Source organism: Meriones unguiculatus, chromosome 11 (assembly GCF_030254825.1).
Source record: "Meriones unguiculatus strain TT.TT164.6M chromosome 11, Bangor_MerUng_6.1, whole genome shotgun sequence".
NCBI lineage: Eukaryota > Metazoa > Chordata > Mammalia > Rodentia > Muridae > Meriones > Meriones unguiculatus.
The window spans coordinates 15,488,034-15,501,753 of NC_083359.1; the positions used below are offsets into that span (position 1 = coordinate 15,488,034).

The 13,720-nt window shown below is 46.5% G+C and overlaps 1 protein-coding gene across 2 annotated transcripts in view; it reads right to left on the reverse strand.

Moving 5' to 3' along the window:
- Nucleotides 1-2,866: 2,866 nt before the first annotated feature.
- The window catches only part of G3bp1 (G3BP stress granule assembly factor 1), a 28,937-nt gene continuing 18,083 nt past the window's right edge, over nt 2,867-13,720 (reverse strand). For both annotated transcript variants that reach the window (XM_021634599.2, XM_060363686.1), the window contains exons 5-12: nt 11,480-11,570; nt 10,192-10,285; nt 8,524-8,722; nt 7,673-7,774; nt 6,239-6,350; nt 5,966-6,094; nt 5,158-5,267; nt 2,867-4,300 (exon numbers count right to left, since the gene is read on the reverse strand). In XM_021634599.2, the coding sequence (XP_021490274.1) occupies nt 4,091-4,300; nt 5,158-5,267; nt 5,966-6,094; nt 6,239-6,350; nt 7,673-7,774; nt 8,524-8,722; nt 10,192-10,285; nt 11,480-11,570 (1,047 nt within the window). In that variant the 3' untranslated portion in view covers nt 2,867-4,090. The remainder of the gene's footprint in view (nt 4,301-5,157; nt 5,268-5,965; nt 6,095-6,238; nt 6,351-7,672; nt 7,775-8,523; nt 8,723-10,191; nt 10,286-11,479; nt 11,571-13,720) is intronic.

Consider the following 13,720-nt stretch of genomic DNA (forward strand, 5'->3'; position numbering starts at 1 on the left):
CTCATCCCACAAGAGAGTCAAGTGAACAGGGCTTTTGATACACACGTGGCACATACATAGCCTGGCAAGAAAGCAAGAGGGCGGTGGTGCTTCCATCCAAAACCTGCCCCTGGGAGATTTACAGCCATATGGTGGAAAAGCACCAGCATACAGAATACAGAATGCCAAAGGACCTCAGTGAAAGTGACAGCTGAGTTTTAGGTATTAAAACATCACAATAGCAAGCAGGCAGTGGTGGTGCACGACTTTAATCCCAGCACTTGGAAGGCAGAGGCAGGTGGATCTCTGAGTTCCAGGCCAGCCTGGTCGACAGAGTAAGTTCCTGGATACAAAGAAACCCTGTCTCTGGAGAAATTGTTCATTCTGTAAAGTGCTTGCCATACAAGCATGAGGACCTGAGCTCAAGCTACAGAACATAAAAGCTAGGTGTCATGGGGAGGCAGGTGGGTGGATCCCTGGAGCTCACTGACCTAGCAGGGCAAGGGGCCCCAGTGAGAAGCCTTATTTTGAAAAAGAAGGTAGCTCTGGTATGGCAGTACACACCTTAAATCCTGACATTTGGCAGACAGAGAGGCAAGGTCTCTGTGAGTTAAAGAGGAAGCTAATCTATGTAGCAAGTTCCAGAAGAGCTGGGACTAGTGAGTTCAGACCATCTCAAAAACAAACAACAAATCACAGCAGATGACTCCATAGACTGGCACACCTGTATCCTTCCCACCCTCCTCACAAAATGCGACTTGCTGAGAAACTGTACATCCCTAAGGGAGGCAGGGGCAGTTCTGTAGAGGTCAACCAATGATCCAATTTGACAGGGGCGCTATTATGTTCTGAATGTCACCTCAACTCAGGTCTGTGCAGTAGCAATTCCACTCTAGAAATGCCCAGCTCACAGGTGCTCAGCTGGAAAGGGCTCCTGGTTCAACACAATAGGCACTGCCCAGAAGCCCTGCCTGTTCCTGGAAGCCCTGCTCACTCACCTGCCTCATGCCATCTCCTCCCCGTGCTACTGGACCACAATCCACAGGCAGACAAGAAAACTAAGCGGGCTCACTTGGCTCTGCCGTACTGTTCTCGGGACAGGCTTTGCTTTGTAACTGAGGTTGGTTTTGAGCTCACAGTCCTCTCACCGCAGCCTCCTGAGCACCAGGATCACAACCATGTTGGAACAGGTTGGTTAGGTTGTGATTGTTGGATAGGTCCTTATTTTAACTATCCAACTCCCACTGCTCCACAGCAGCAGTTGAGATTGGAAACACAGGAATATCACCTCACTGTGAGAACAAATGGAAGTTCTGGTTAAGATTCACCAATTTCCAACAGGTCTGAGAAGAGAGACACTCAGTAGCCAAGAGCATTTTGGTGTTCCTCCAGGACACAAGTTCAATCCCCAGCACCTAAGTAGGAGGGCTCACTCCTAACTCCAGCTCCAAGGGGACATCGACATCTCTGACCTCCTCCAGCACCTGCACACACATGGCAAATATCCACACAAACGTGCTCACATACACAAAAAAAAAAAAATCACTTGGCTAAAATACTCATCTCAGGTTCTGGATCTTAATCTCAATGACAACGAACTATCCCCTGAGTCGTCCCTATAGACCAAAGCTTAATTTGATCTGCGAGGGCTGAGGGTTAGTCAGCCACTTCTGGAAAAGGCCTGTGCTTTCTGTGTGACCGTGAGTGCCTCGAAGCTCTCTGAGGTTTAGGCTTTCCATGGTGTCACTGACATCCAGATTCTCAGCACTGCAAAATGTGCTGCCAATTCGTCAGGCCCATGCCCTTCCAGACCACACACCCATCCCAATCCCAGTGCTATGATGTGGGGCTGAGGAGCTCCCTAACCAGTCACAAGAAACAGGAGTGTACTGCTACACCCCTACACACATGCACACGCACATATGTGCACATACACAGAGAGAACAGTCAGACCATGGAGACCTCCTTCCCATAGATCTGAGGAAGGGAATGCTTCCTTTTGTATCCCATTCCCACCTCTGGTCCCTGTACCCATCCACAGGCTGCTTTTTCTCCACATCAGTCCAGATCATTCTGCTACCCTTGGTCTCCAGAGGACACGAGGGGCAGCAAGCACCACACTCCCACGACACCTCCACGCCTTGCACTGTCACCTCATCGGGTTTGTACTCTTGACTAGAAAGAACTTCTTGTACCAATGTGTGCCGTTCCAATCTCTCACAGAAGGAATCTGGAGCACCTTTTCTTTGGCTGCCCTTTTGCTGTTTCTAACTTAGTCACCCCACGCAAACTTGTCTGGCCTGGCACTTCACAGACCAGGTTAGCATTGTAAAGATCCATGTGCTTCTGCCTCTTAAATGTTGGGATTAGAGTTGTGCACCACCAAGCCTGGCTCAGTTGTTCTTGTCCCCGTCAGCTTAACATAAACTGGCCTGAAAACAGTCATGTGACTCGGCTCATGCATAAATGCTGCCACTGTTCGTATCTGTGAGGTACTGATAACCTCACACCATTTTAATCCCAACTACCCTTTCTGACAACAAAACCAGAAGTTAGGGAGGAAGACAGCTCTGTGGCTAAAGTATGAAGGCCAGACATGGCAGCACATGTCTGTAATCCCTGTGCAGAAGCAGGAGTCCATGGAAGCCTGTGGCTTATGGCCAGTTAGAGAAAACTGTCTCCAACAGGGTGGGATGTCAGCACTGGCACCCACAAGGATGCTGTGGTACATCCATGTGTGAATACGCACATGTAAACACACAAATGAACACTGGGAAGAGTTAAATTTGACAATTTGGTTGTCCACAAAACCTTCACGGCCTCACACATAGCACTCAACACACAACACTGTGAAGTGAGTTTTAGCAGTCTACATTGGCAGATGAAGTTTTCTTCCAGAAATATTTTAATAAAAATTGGCCTTTTCCAAGAAACACCCACTGCATGTCCATCAGTAAAAGAGAACCATAACAAAATAGAAAATTTACCATATGGCTATGATTTAAAGAAAAAAATGCAAACCCTGGAGCACATTAGCCAAGTCCGATATTCAAGCCAAATCCGTCTTAGGGCCCCATCAGGAACCCAGACAGACAGCAGAGTAGAGCGCGGCACACAGGGCCACTGAGGGCAGAGGCCTCGCAGAAGCACCTTCCTCACAAGCCTTCCAGTCTGAGGCGTGATGGAGGATAAGGCAGAACAATGTTAACACAACACATACACGTGATCAAAAAAGTCTACAGTTCCCCCACATACTCTGAATCTGAAAACAAATCTAGAATCTTTATTACTTTTCTTTAAACAATTGCCAGGACCAGAATCAAAGATAAATAGAAGGCACAGTTTTGCTTGGTTTTGTTATCAGATTTGGGCATTTGTTTTCTTGTGGGGATTTTTTTGTCCTTTTTGTCCTTTTTTTCCTTTTTTCTTTTTTTTTTTTTTTACAAATACAAATAAAACATGAAAAACTCTACCTCAAAAAAATCTAACAGTTCAACAAAAGTCTTTAGCTGTGTTCTAGACATTGACAGACTACATCACAATTTAAAATCCAATGGTAAAAACGGAGGTTTAGAACTGTTTGGTAATCACATGTCAAAAGAACAAAGTTCTGGAAACACCTTTTATTCGGTTAGCCACACCAGCAGGGACCCAGCGGCAGTCACCAAAAAGGCAATTTTTCCACACCAGAAAGGAGTCGTGACTCTTGATAGATAATATGGATTTTTCCTGCTTCCAAAATGTTTATCAAATCCTGTGTCTCCCAACAAATGAACATCCACTGTCAGTGAAAACTGAGACACGCTCCTTTGCGGAATGGCTGTTAAATTCCGGTCGGTATACGCAGCGTGAGCAGGAAGGTCAGTCTTTCCTCTTCTTTAAAAATCTATTCCTCCTAAAGATTCATTCCGGAAAACTGGAAGTGAAGGACTAAAAGGTCAGGGGGGAAGGGGGGTGGGGGGCACACACCATGAACACAAGAGAAATTAAAGTTGTACAAACTCCAGCAGTTTATAACAGACTACTCCGAGACACCAAAGGCTGGTTGAAGGAATTCACCATTCTGCAGGAGTCAGGGCTGTGTGCTGTGTGAAGATCTGGGCCAAGCAATTCACTGCCTTGGAGTTGTAATTCCCCTGCCCACGCCAAAGCCTGGTTTCTGCACCATGCCTCCGCGGGGAGGGCCTCTCATCCCACCACTTGGCCCACCACGGGGGCCTCCGGGTCCCCGAAGGCGGTTGTCCCTGCGGTCACCTTCCCTGGCAGCTCGAGTCTTCTTCTCTTCCACATTCAGACGGACCGCACCTCGGAACATGATAGGCTGTGAGGACCAAGGAAAGAGACACTCAGATTGGCCCCTGACCACAACTATCAAGTGAGCAAAGCCACTCTGAAGAGCAGTCTGTAGACTAGCCTTCACAGACCTGCTGAACTCACTAAACAACTTTCCATGTGACTAGTGCATGCATTATGTGGAGAGCTCTTCAGGAAACAGAAAAGAGCCAATTGAAACCGCCCTGAAGCACATGACTCAGTGTGCTAAGAACTAAAGCAAATTCAAGTAAACAATGATAGAACAAAGCCTTCACAGCTGTGGGGATAAATCCTCACCTTCTTCTCACTTAGCCAAAACACTGGTACCTCTCAGTAAAAACGTCATAAAAATGACTTAAATAAAACTCCTAGGGACTAGCAGATCAGGGATGAGAAAGTAAGGCACTTACAGAAGAATGAACCAGGGCCTCCTGGCTGGAAAGTGACACTCAGCTACACTAGTGTGTGATCACACCTCCGTCACTCAGTAAGTTAGTGCTAAGCGCGCACGCGCGCACGCACACACACACGCACGCAAGCACGCGCGCACACACACACACACACACACACACACACACACACACACACACGACTGGTATGTACAGCAAACTTTTCTTGGCACAGCAAGATGGAGAAAAGGCAGAGCGCCACCGGCAAGCACAATTTCTAAGTCAACCTGCAGGGCCAGAAGCCTTGGAGTTATCAAGACAGACAACTCAGGTCCGGGGAATGTTTCCTTACTCCTCTCACTTCTGAAGGCACTGCACACACATACATACATACATGCAGTGTAAAAAGCACACACATAAAATAAAAACAAGTCTTCAAACACACACACAAAGAAAGAAACGCAAATTTGCTCACCCTATTGTTAAGGACCTTCTGAACAGGCTCAGAATCATCAAACACAACAAAACCGAAGTTGGGTAACTTCCCGCCACTGTTAATGCGCAGCTCCACGACGTTCCCATAATCTGCAAGTGCAAAGGGCTCATAACTTCTCTGCAGAGACCCAGCTCACCCAGCACTCAGTTCTGCATCAAACAATGATGGGCTCTAAGTTTAAAGTGCACACTTGATTTCAGAGGTGTCATATTTTAAAATATTCAAAGCAGGGCTGAAATGTTCCTTTATCTACCTGTATGTACACCCGAAATCGGATCCCAGTACAGATGGTCATGAGCCACCATGTGGCTGCAGAGAACTGAACTCAGTCTGGAAGAGCAGTGCTCTTAACTGCTGAGCCATCTCTCCAGCCTCTCAAATGCTCCTTAGATGATTGCTAAGTACTTCAAGCTATGGGTTTTTGAATTTCAGAGGTTAGGGAAAGGACCCAAGTCTAAAAGACAATGAATTTCATCTCACATGCTTCTTAGACACCACCAAGGAGGAATTTTATCCAGCACTGCAGCATGCCTGCATGACAATGAGGTCAGGATGGAATTTTCCACTTGGGTGTCACATTCATGGGAAGTGCCAGTTATTTTGAAGTGAACGATCAGCCCAGAACTCACTGTTTGCAGAAGCGGAGCTTATGGGAGCACAGTATTAAAACAGACCATTAAGTCTCTGTTCCCTTTTCCCTTTTACTAGAAGACCTGACATTACACCTGTGCCTCCACTAGGTGGCGCTGCCTAGGAACGCAGGGCCATATGGAGACTCGGCACCTACTTTGGAAAAAATCCTTCAGTTCCGACTTGTCAACCTCATGTGGCAGGTTCCCGATGAAGAGCTGGTGACTGTCAGGGTGCCTCACCATCCTTCGAGGTTCCACATCTCCTGGTTCACCAGCCTCTCGGACTTCAGAGACAAAACAGACTCAGGGACTCTTCACATACAAGCTTCCCTCCGCCCAAAACCAAGTCCTCCCACTGCACCAACCAGGCCTCAGATAAGCTCTCATCCCAAACCACCCAAAGCTGGAGAAGTCGCCGGAGCTCTTACTTGGCCGGGGTCCCCTCTGGGGGGGGATATTGATCCGCTGCTCTCGAACTCTCTGATCTCTCTGAGGCCTTTGCGGTGGAATCTGAGAATCAGGCTTAGATTCTGGTCGGGGCTACGAAAGGTTACAGATTACCCGTTTGAGAAGCCAAACTAGCTTATCTGAAGCTAATTTCCTTTTAAATTTTTAAAATTGCATTTTTTGATGTATGAGTGTGTGTGTTAGTGTCTGCGTGTGTACACGTGTGACAGGCATGTGTACACGTGACAGTGAGTTCGCTCATAACCATCCCAGTTGTCAAGCTGAGTAAGAAGCAGGTGCCTTTATCCCCTGGGCCATCTCACCAGCCCTGTCATTTGTTTTTCACTTTTCTTTCTAATCCTACGTGTGTATGTGTTTTGCCTTCATATCTGTGAACCACAGATAGGCCTTTTGTTAAAGAATGCAAGAGGGCATTGGATCTCCTGGAACTGGAGTTATAGATGGTTGTGAGGCACCATGTAGGTGCTGGGAATTGAATTCAGATCCAGAGCAGTAAGAGTTCTTCATCACTGAACCATTAATCCAGCCCCAGCCACCCACAAACATTTTTTCAACCTAAGTGTGGGGGGGGGGGGCAGGAAAGATAGCTCAGAGTTAAGAACACTGGAAGTTTTTCCTAGCTGTTAACTACGGTCACAGGGAGTCCCTATGCCACCTGCTGGCCTCCAAGGGCAGCAGAAATGCGTGCATCTCCTGCAGAAGCCAGAAGACAACCCCGCATCCCCGAGGACGGAGTCACAGACAGTGTGAGCTGCCACATGGAAGCTGCAAGAGCAAGCAACGCTCACTCGTAACAGCTGAGCCATCTCTCCCACCTCCTATCAATTTTCTTAATGTGTCAAGCTAGAAAATAGCAACTCTGGGGCTGGAGACATGGCTCAGCAGTTTAAGAGCACTGGCTGCTCTCCCAGAGGACCTAGGTTCAATTCCCAGCACCCACATGGCAGCTCACAACTCCTGTCCCAGAGAATGTGACTACCTCACAATATAGGTAAAATGCCAATGTACATAAAAAAAATAAAAATGACAAAATAGCAATTCTGTCTCCAAGGAGGTGAAGACAGCCCACGACCGGAAGCTCCCTGGCTGGCCATGGCCAGCCTTACCTAATCTGAAAGCTCCAGGTCAAAAGACACCTTGTCTCCAAAAAGAGACTAAGTGTACAGCTCCCGAGGAGCAGCATCTGCGGTTGGCCTCTGGCTTCCACATCCAGGCACCAACCTGCACGCACACCCTCGCAGGAAGTGCCACTCTACCACCACCCTGCGCAGTTTGCCGCTCATCCATCCATCCCTCTTCCCTGTACACCAGGCTCCCTCCATTCGCTAAACCTATTGAGTCTCACTTCCAAAGCATAGTTAAATCTGCCCAAAGTCCTAGATTCAGATCCTTACCTGTGAAGGTGGCACCTTGACCACATGAGGCGGTGTCCCCGTCACTGGAACAGCCCCACTGGGAGGAAGGTTCTTACTAGTCACAGATGCCCAAGAAAAGGTCTAGAGAAGAACAGGACATGTCAGAGCTGTTAGCACGGGGCCATCAACCTTTGCTTCCCATGCATCTCTGCATCACTCACAGCCAGAGTCAACAAACATCTGCCAGCTCACAAATGGAGTACTTAAACTGTCCTGAAAGCAGCCAAGCATACTAACCCTGTAATCCCAAGACTTAGAGGACTAACACAGGCCCGCCTGGGCTACACAGTGAGACCATCTCGAAGTCAACCAAGTAATTATAATGAAGAAAACAGATTTAAAAATAAACTAGCAGATGGCCGGGTGGTGAATGGCATATATGCCTCTAATCCCAGCACTTGGAAGGCTTAAGCGAGCAGATCTGAGTTCGAGGCCAGCCTGGTCTACAGAGCAAGTTCCATGACAGGTAAGGCTACAGAGAAACAAAGAATCAAATAACAAAAACCAAAAATTAAATAAATGAACTAGCAAAGAGTGGGAATGTGGCTCAATTAGCAGCTTTGCATAAAGCCCTGGGTTTAGTTCCCAGTGCCTTATAAATCAAACATGGTGACACAAAACTACAGACCTGGCACTCAGGAGATGAAGGCCAGAGGATCATGCTCAGCTTTATATGGAGCAAGGCTGGGGTACGTGAGAATCAGTCTCAGAAAGAACTCTGTAGCAGCCAATGCCCGCACATGCACACCCACTCATGGCCTGGGAATGATCTTCAGCACAACAACAGATAAGAAGACAGCAATACAGTACTAAGCCCCAACAAACCATACCCTCAAGTCCTCCTGTGCTGGGGCCACATCCGCTGGGGCCGGGGAAGCGCTCTTCTGCACGTCCTCAGGAGCAGCTTCCTCCAAAGCAGGCTCAGGCTTGTCCTCTTGGATGTCAGGCACAGGTTCTGGCTCTGGCTCTGGCTCCGGCTCTGGCTCCGGCTCCACAACAGTCTCCTCTAAATGTTCCTCCAAGTCGTTACTGTCATGGGAGAATGAGAAATGTTGGCCTGTCTCTAAGACTCACCCAGACACTTTAAGCCATTCAGTGACTCCAGAGAAAGTTCTCAGGACAAGGGCTTGTTTGGTAAATTCTGGTGAACATAAGGATCAGAAAAGAATTGAGTGGTTCTCATTCAGTTACTACTAATCAGCTCATTTACATATATCAAAGAACCCTTGTATAGAATGGGCTGAAGAAAGACCAAACTCTGAGGCCTGGCACATGCCCAGCAAGGCTAGTGAGGACAGCTAATCTCAAAATACTCAAGACAGTAAATGATATCTGTGGTGAAATACTCTTCCCTCGAAGCCCAGAGTGGACAGGTCTGGTCGACCGCACCTTGATAAAACACTTGAAAGTAGCTCTGAGCAGGAGTGACACATGGACTACCCGTCAACAGTGCATGTTTCTACCCTAGGAACAGGGTGTTCGGTAATACAAAGAACAAAAACCTAAGACACACCACACTCATTGTTTGTGGTCATGAGAAAATAATTTTAACTATGGGGTTTTACTTATGTGGCCCAAAAACATCCTTTTAAAAAGATACTTTTATGTCTATGTATGTTTCTCAGTGAGGCCAAAGAACACATCACATCCCTGCAACTGGAGGTAAAAGAAGTTCTAAGCCACCATACAGGTGGTAGGAACTAAACTCAAGTCTTCTCCAAGAGCAGCCAATGCCCTCACCACTGAGCGCTCCCCCAGCCCCCAGGACAGCCTTAAAATTTATTTGCGTTTACTTATTGTGGGGAGGAGGGCTGGGACACGTGTGTCCTAGCACACAGGTGATGATCAGAGGATGACTTGAAGGGAGTCCCAGGAATCTAGCTCAGGTCATCCTGAGTCATTTCAGCTTTCTCTGAGCCGTGTGCTGTACTGAGCTAAAAATGTTTCATTTACTTAGTTTACGGGTTTGAAATTTTATACTCTAGTTAAGTAAACTCTTCTGACACGTGTGCACGTCTGCAATCCCATCATCTGAAGAGCTGGAACACGTTCCAGGCTAGCCTCAGCTAAGGGTGAGATCCTGTCTCCAAAACAATTAGTAACCTGAACCAGAAAAGTACCTCATAAACATTGAAAGTTTTCACAGCACATCCTATAAAAATAAACAAGTATTGCTATTTAGTCAGAAATAACACAAGTAAAATCTTTTCCTAGAAAATTTCCATTGTTTTGTTGCTTTGCTCTTTAGAGACAGTCTCATTCCAAAACCTACTCATAGCAATCCTCTCCCCTCAGCCTCTGGAACACTGGGGTTACAGCATGCCCCCCACACCTGACCTATGCAGTACTGAGGATCAAACCCAAGACTTGGTGCATACTTGCCTACTTCTCTACCCGCTAAGAGACACCCACACCCTGCTCATCTCCTGAAATTAGTCTCTCCAGCTCAATCTAACTTCTTGTTACAAGCCTGGGCATGTATAGAGAAGTTTCCTTACCTGACAGTCTGATCATAGAAAGTACCGGCGTCATCAGGCACCACCTCTGGTGTCTGCTGTCTTTCCTCAGGTTCTTCTACTTCTTCCTCAGATTCTAAGAGAGGAAGAGATGAAAATAATACAACTGGTCTAAATCCACAAGTTCCTCACTTTACAGGTTCTACTACAGACACAAAGAAAAACATAGTGAAGAAAGCAGGACTTTAAGGGGTTAAAATAAGCATTTTAATTAAGAAGACAATCTTTAAAAAGGAAAAGGCTCTAACTCAGTGTAATGAGCCAGCTTCCTGCGTCTGCCTCCCCACCATGACAGCCCTTATCCTCCTTTAACTGTGAGACAAAAATAAACCCTTTCATCCCGAAGTTGGGCTACTTTATCAAAGCAACAGAGAGAAACTAAGGCATCTGCCACAGGAGTCTGTGAATCTGGGGTGGGGCTGGGGGAGGCTACTCTGCACTGGGCCCACCAGCCTCACATCTGTGTTAGCTGAGAAAATCAAGTACACAACAGGAGTGAAGAAAGAGCACCTGTGTTTACTACAAAGGCCAGCCTTTGCAGCCAAGCAAACTGCGAAGCTAAACAAGCTGGCGTGTGAGTTCAGTCCTTGCCACACTGCCATGGCCACATGGTTCTCACCAGAGTGACAGGATACTCTCCCCTGGGCCTACACCCCAGAGAAAACAGTGGGTCTGGGGCTCTAAAATCTACACCCTCAAAAGTGACTCTCTTTCCTAGGGATGCAGCCAACAATAACAAAGACTGATGTAAAAAACAATTTCTTCTCATAAAGAAAATATCAGACTTTGTGAGGAACATTGCAGAGAAAAGCTAAGAGACGAATAAAAGCAAAAGCCACAATCTTAGATCATACATCGGCAGCAGGCCCTCCCACCTGCTGTTAGCTGTGGTACCCAGCCTACAGGATGGAGGACTGCACCTAACAGGTCTGACCCTACACTGTGTCTGCCTTTTGTCCAGCCGTCGCCTACACTTTTAACAACAGAAAGCTCTACGACAGCATTCCCTGCAGAGCAAAGACAGGAACCTCTAATGCCCAGCCTACAGAACTGGGGTTCCCTAGAGGAAGGACTCATGCCACTCACCAGCTCAGTACAGCACAGGTATGCCAGTAACTAACCATTGACATTAACTAGGGTATTCCCTGCAGACCTTTCATGCACTGGCAGTTCATAAACTACACAGTGTAACAAGAAACCTTCGCTTAAGTCAATCTGGTGTCACTTACAAATTCCACACAAGTAGCCACGTCTACAGCTTCACACTTACCCTCCTGAGGCTCTGTGACAAAGCCACCAAAGACCTCATCTTGGTATCTGAAGATGTCGTTGTGAACATAGAACTTGTTGGCAACAGAGCCCTGCAATGTTAGCAACAAGTTTTCAGTTATTCAGACTTATAAAAAAACCGAATCATGAGCATTCACTGCTTCCTGCTTCTGATGCAATGGAGCCAGCTGCCTCACACGCCCGCCGCCTGTCTTGGTGGACTGTACTATCAGAAAAAGCGAACCAAAGCAAACCCTTCCTTCCGTTAGAAAACAAGTCACTACACTAGTAGTTCTAGCTAAGGGAGATTGTGTCCCCAGAAGACATCTGGCAAAGTCTAGAAACATTTCTGTTTCACAACAGGGGCTGGCCTCTGATAACTACTGAGGGAAGAACAGAGAGTGCTGTCAATAGCACGATGTCATCTGTGCCAAGATTGAATGTCCTACTGTGTGAAATCTTGCTTGTACATTTGTGAAGAATCACATAATAGTCATCCTTACCAGACGGGCACCCACAGAAAGAAAGAAAGAGAGAGAGCGAGAGAAAGAAGGAAAGAAAGAAAGGAGAAATAGAGAAAAAGGAAGGAAGGAAGGAAGGAAGGAAGGAAGGAAGGAAGGAAGGAAGGGAGGAAGGAAAGAGGAAGGGAGGGAGAGAGGGACAGAAGGGAGAAAGAAAGAAAGAAAGAAAGAAAGAAAGAAAGAAAGAAAGAAAGAAAGAAAGAAAGAAAGAGGGAGGGAGGGAGGGAGGGAGGGAGGGAGGGAGGAAGGGAGGGAGGGAGGGAGGGAGAAAAAGAGAAAAGAAAAACAACAGTCTTGCATAGAATGCCAAAGACAACCTTTACAACCATTTAGAGGCATTGTATATAGTCTCAAATCCAGCAGGTCTTTAAAACACCCTCTTACGTAAAAATATAAATCCAAGTATTCATGGTGGTATAACTCAGAGATTTCTCATGTGTGTTTAGACACACTTGAGCACAAATCCAATCATCTCATTTATTGTTCAATTTCTAAAGCTGTTCCCTCATCCACAAAAAAGTGTGAAATCAAAACATACCATAACACTTTCTGTATTGAAATGATTTATGCAACAATACATTTTCTTAAGAGATAAATGTTTCCCTTGAAAGACAAAAGGGACCCATGATGAGCCTGAAATTAGCAATATAGGCTGGGAAATCCTCCCCATGTGGAAGTCATCAAGTCTTTGGTCATCATCATCTTCCTCCTCCTCTTTGTTTCTTCAAAGTCATCAAGTCTTTCTTCTTCCTCCTCTTCAAAGACATCATCTCTTCGTTTAGTGTGTGCTGGCCTTAAACTTGCAAACCTCCTAACTCAGCTTCTCAAAAGCTAGAATTTCTGGGCTCAGCAGTTTAGAGCACTGGCTGTTTTTGCAGGAGACCCAGGCTCAATTCCAGGTACCCACATGGGGCCTTACAGCTATCCATAACTCCAGTCCCAGGGAACCCACTGTCCTCTTCTGGCCTCTGAAGGCATTACATGCATGCAGACAAAAACACCCGCACATATTAACACAAATATAATATATATTCCCCCCAAGACAAGGTTTCTCGGTGTAGTCTTGGCTACCATAGACTCACTTTGTAGACCAGGCTGGCCTCAGACTAATAGCAATCCACCTGCCTCTGCCTCCGAGAGTGCTAGGACTACAGGCATGTGCCACCTTGCCCTGGCTTAAACTTTTTTTTTAAGGTGGGAATTGCATGTATATACCACCATGGCTGGCAAGTATTTTACACTTTAATGTAAATCTTCTTTCACAAATCTTGACTACACTCTCCATGGTGGTACATACCTGCAATTCTAGCACTTGGGGGAAGCCAAGGCAGAAGGTTCACTGATGTCTAGAACAGTCTGAGCTATACAATGAGGTTCTATCTCAAAACAAAAACATCCAAAGGTATTTTTTTTAAAGATAGAGATAGTAATTGTACTGTCCTAAGTAGTTATTTTTAGGTGAATGCTGGAGAAAACACTTTTGCAACAAGTCCTTAAGAGTGAATTCATACTTGTGCAGCTTCCTGGCCCTGCTCTCCAAAGAAGTCACAGGAGATGCCACCCCTTAGCTTCCACCAGTGTTACCTTCAGAAGCCTAACTACAAAGAACCATCATTGAAAGGAACACACAGCTAACTCCCGAATGAGGCTTGAGCAAGGCCAGTACCAGCACAAGGGCTGTGCCCACACCAAAACAGGACAGCATTAAGGGTTCACACTAA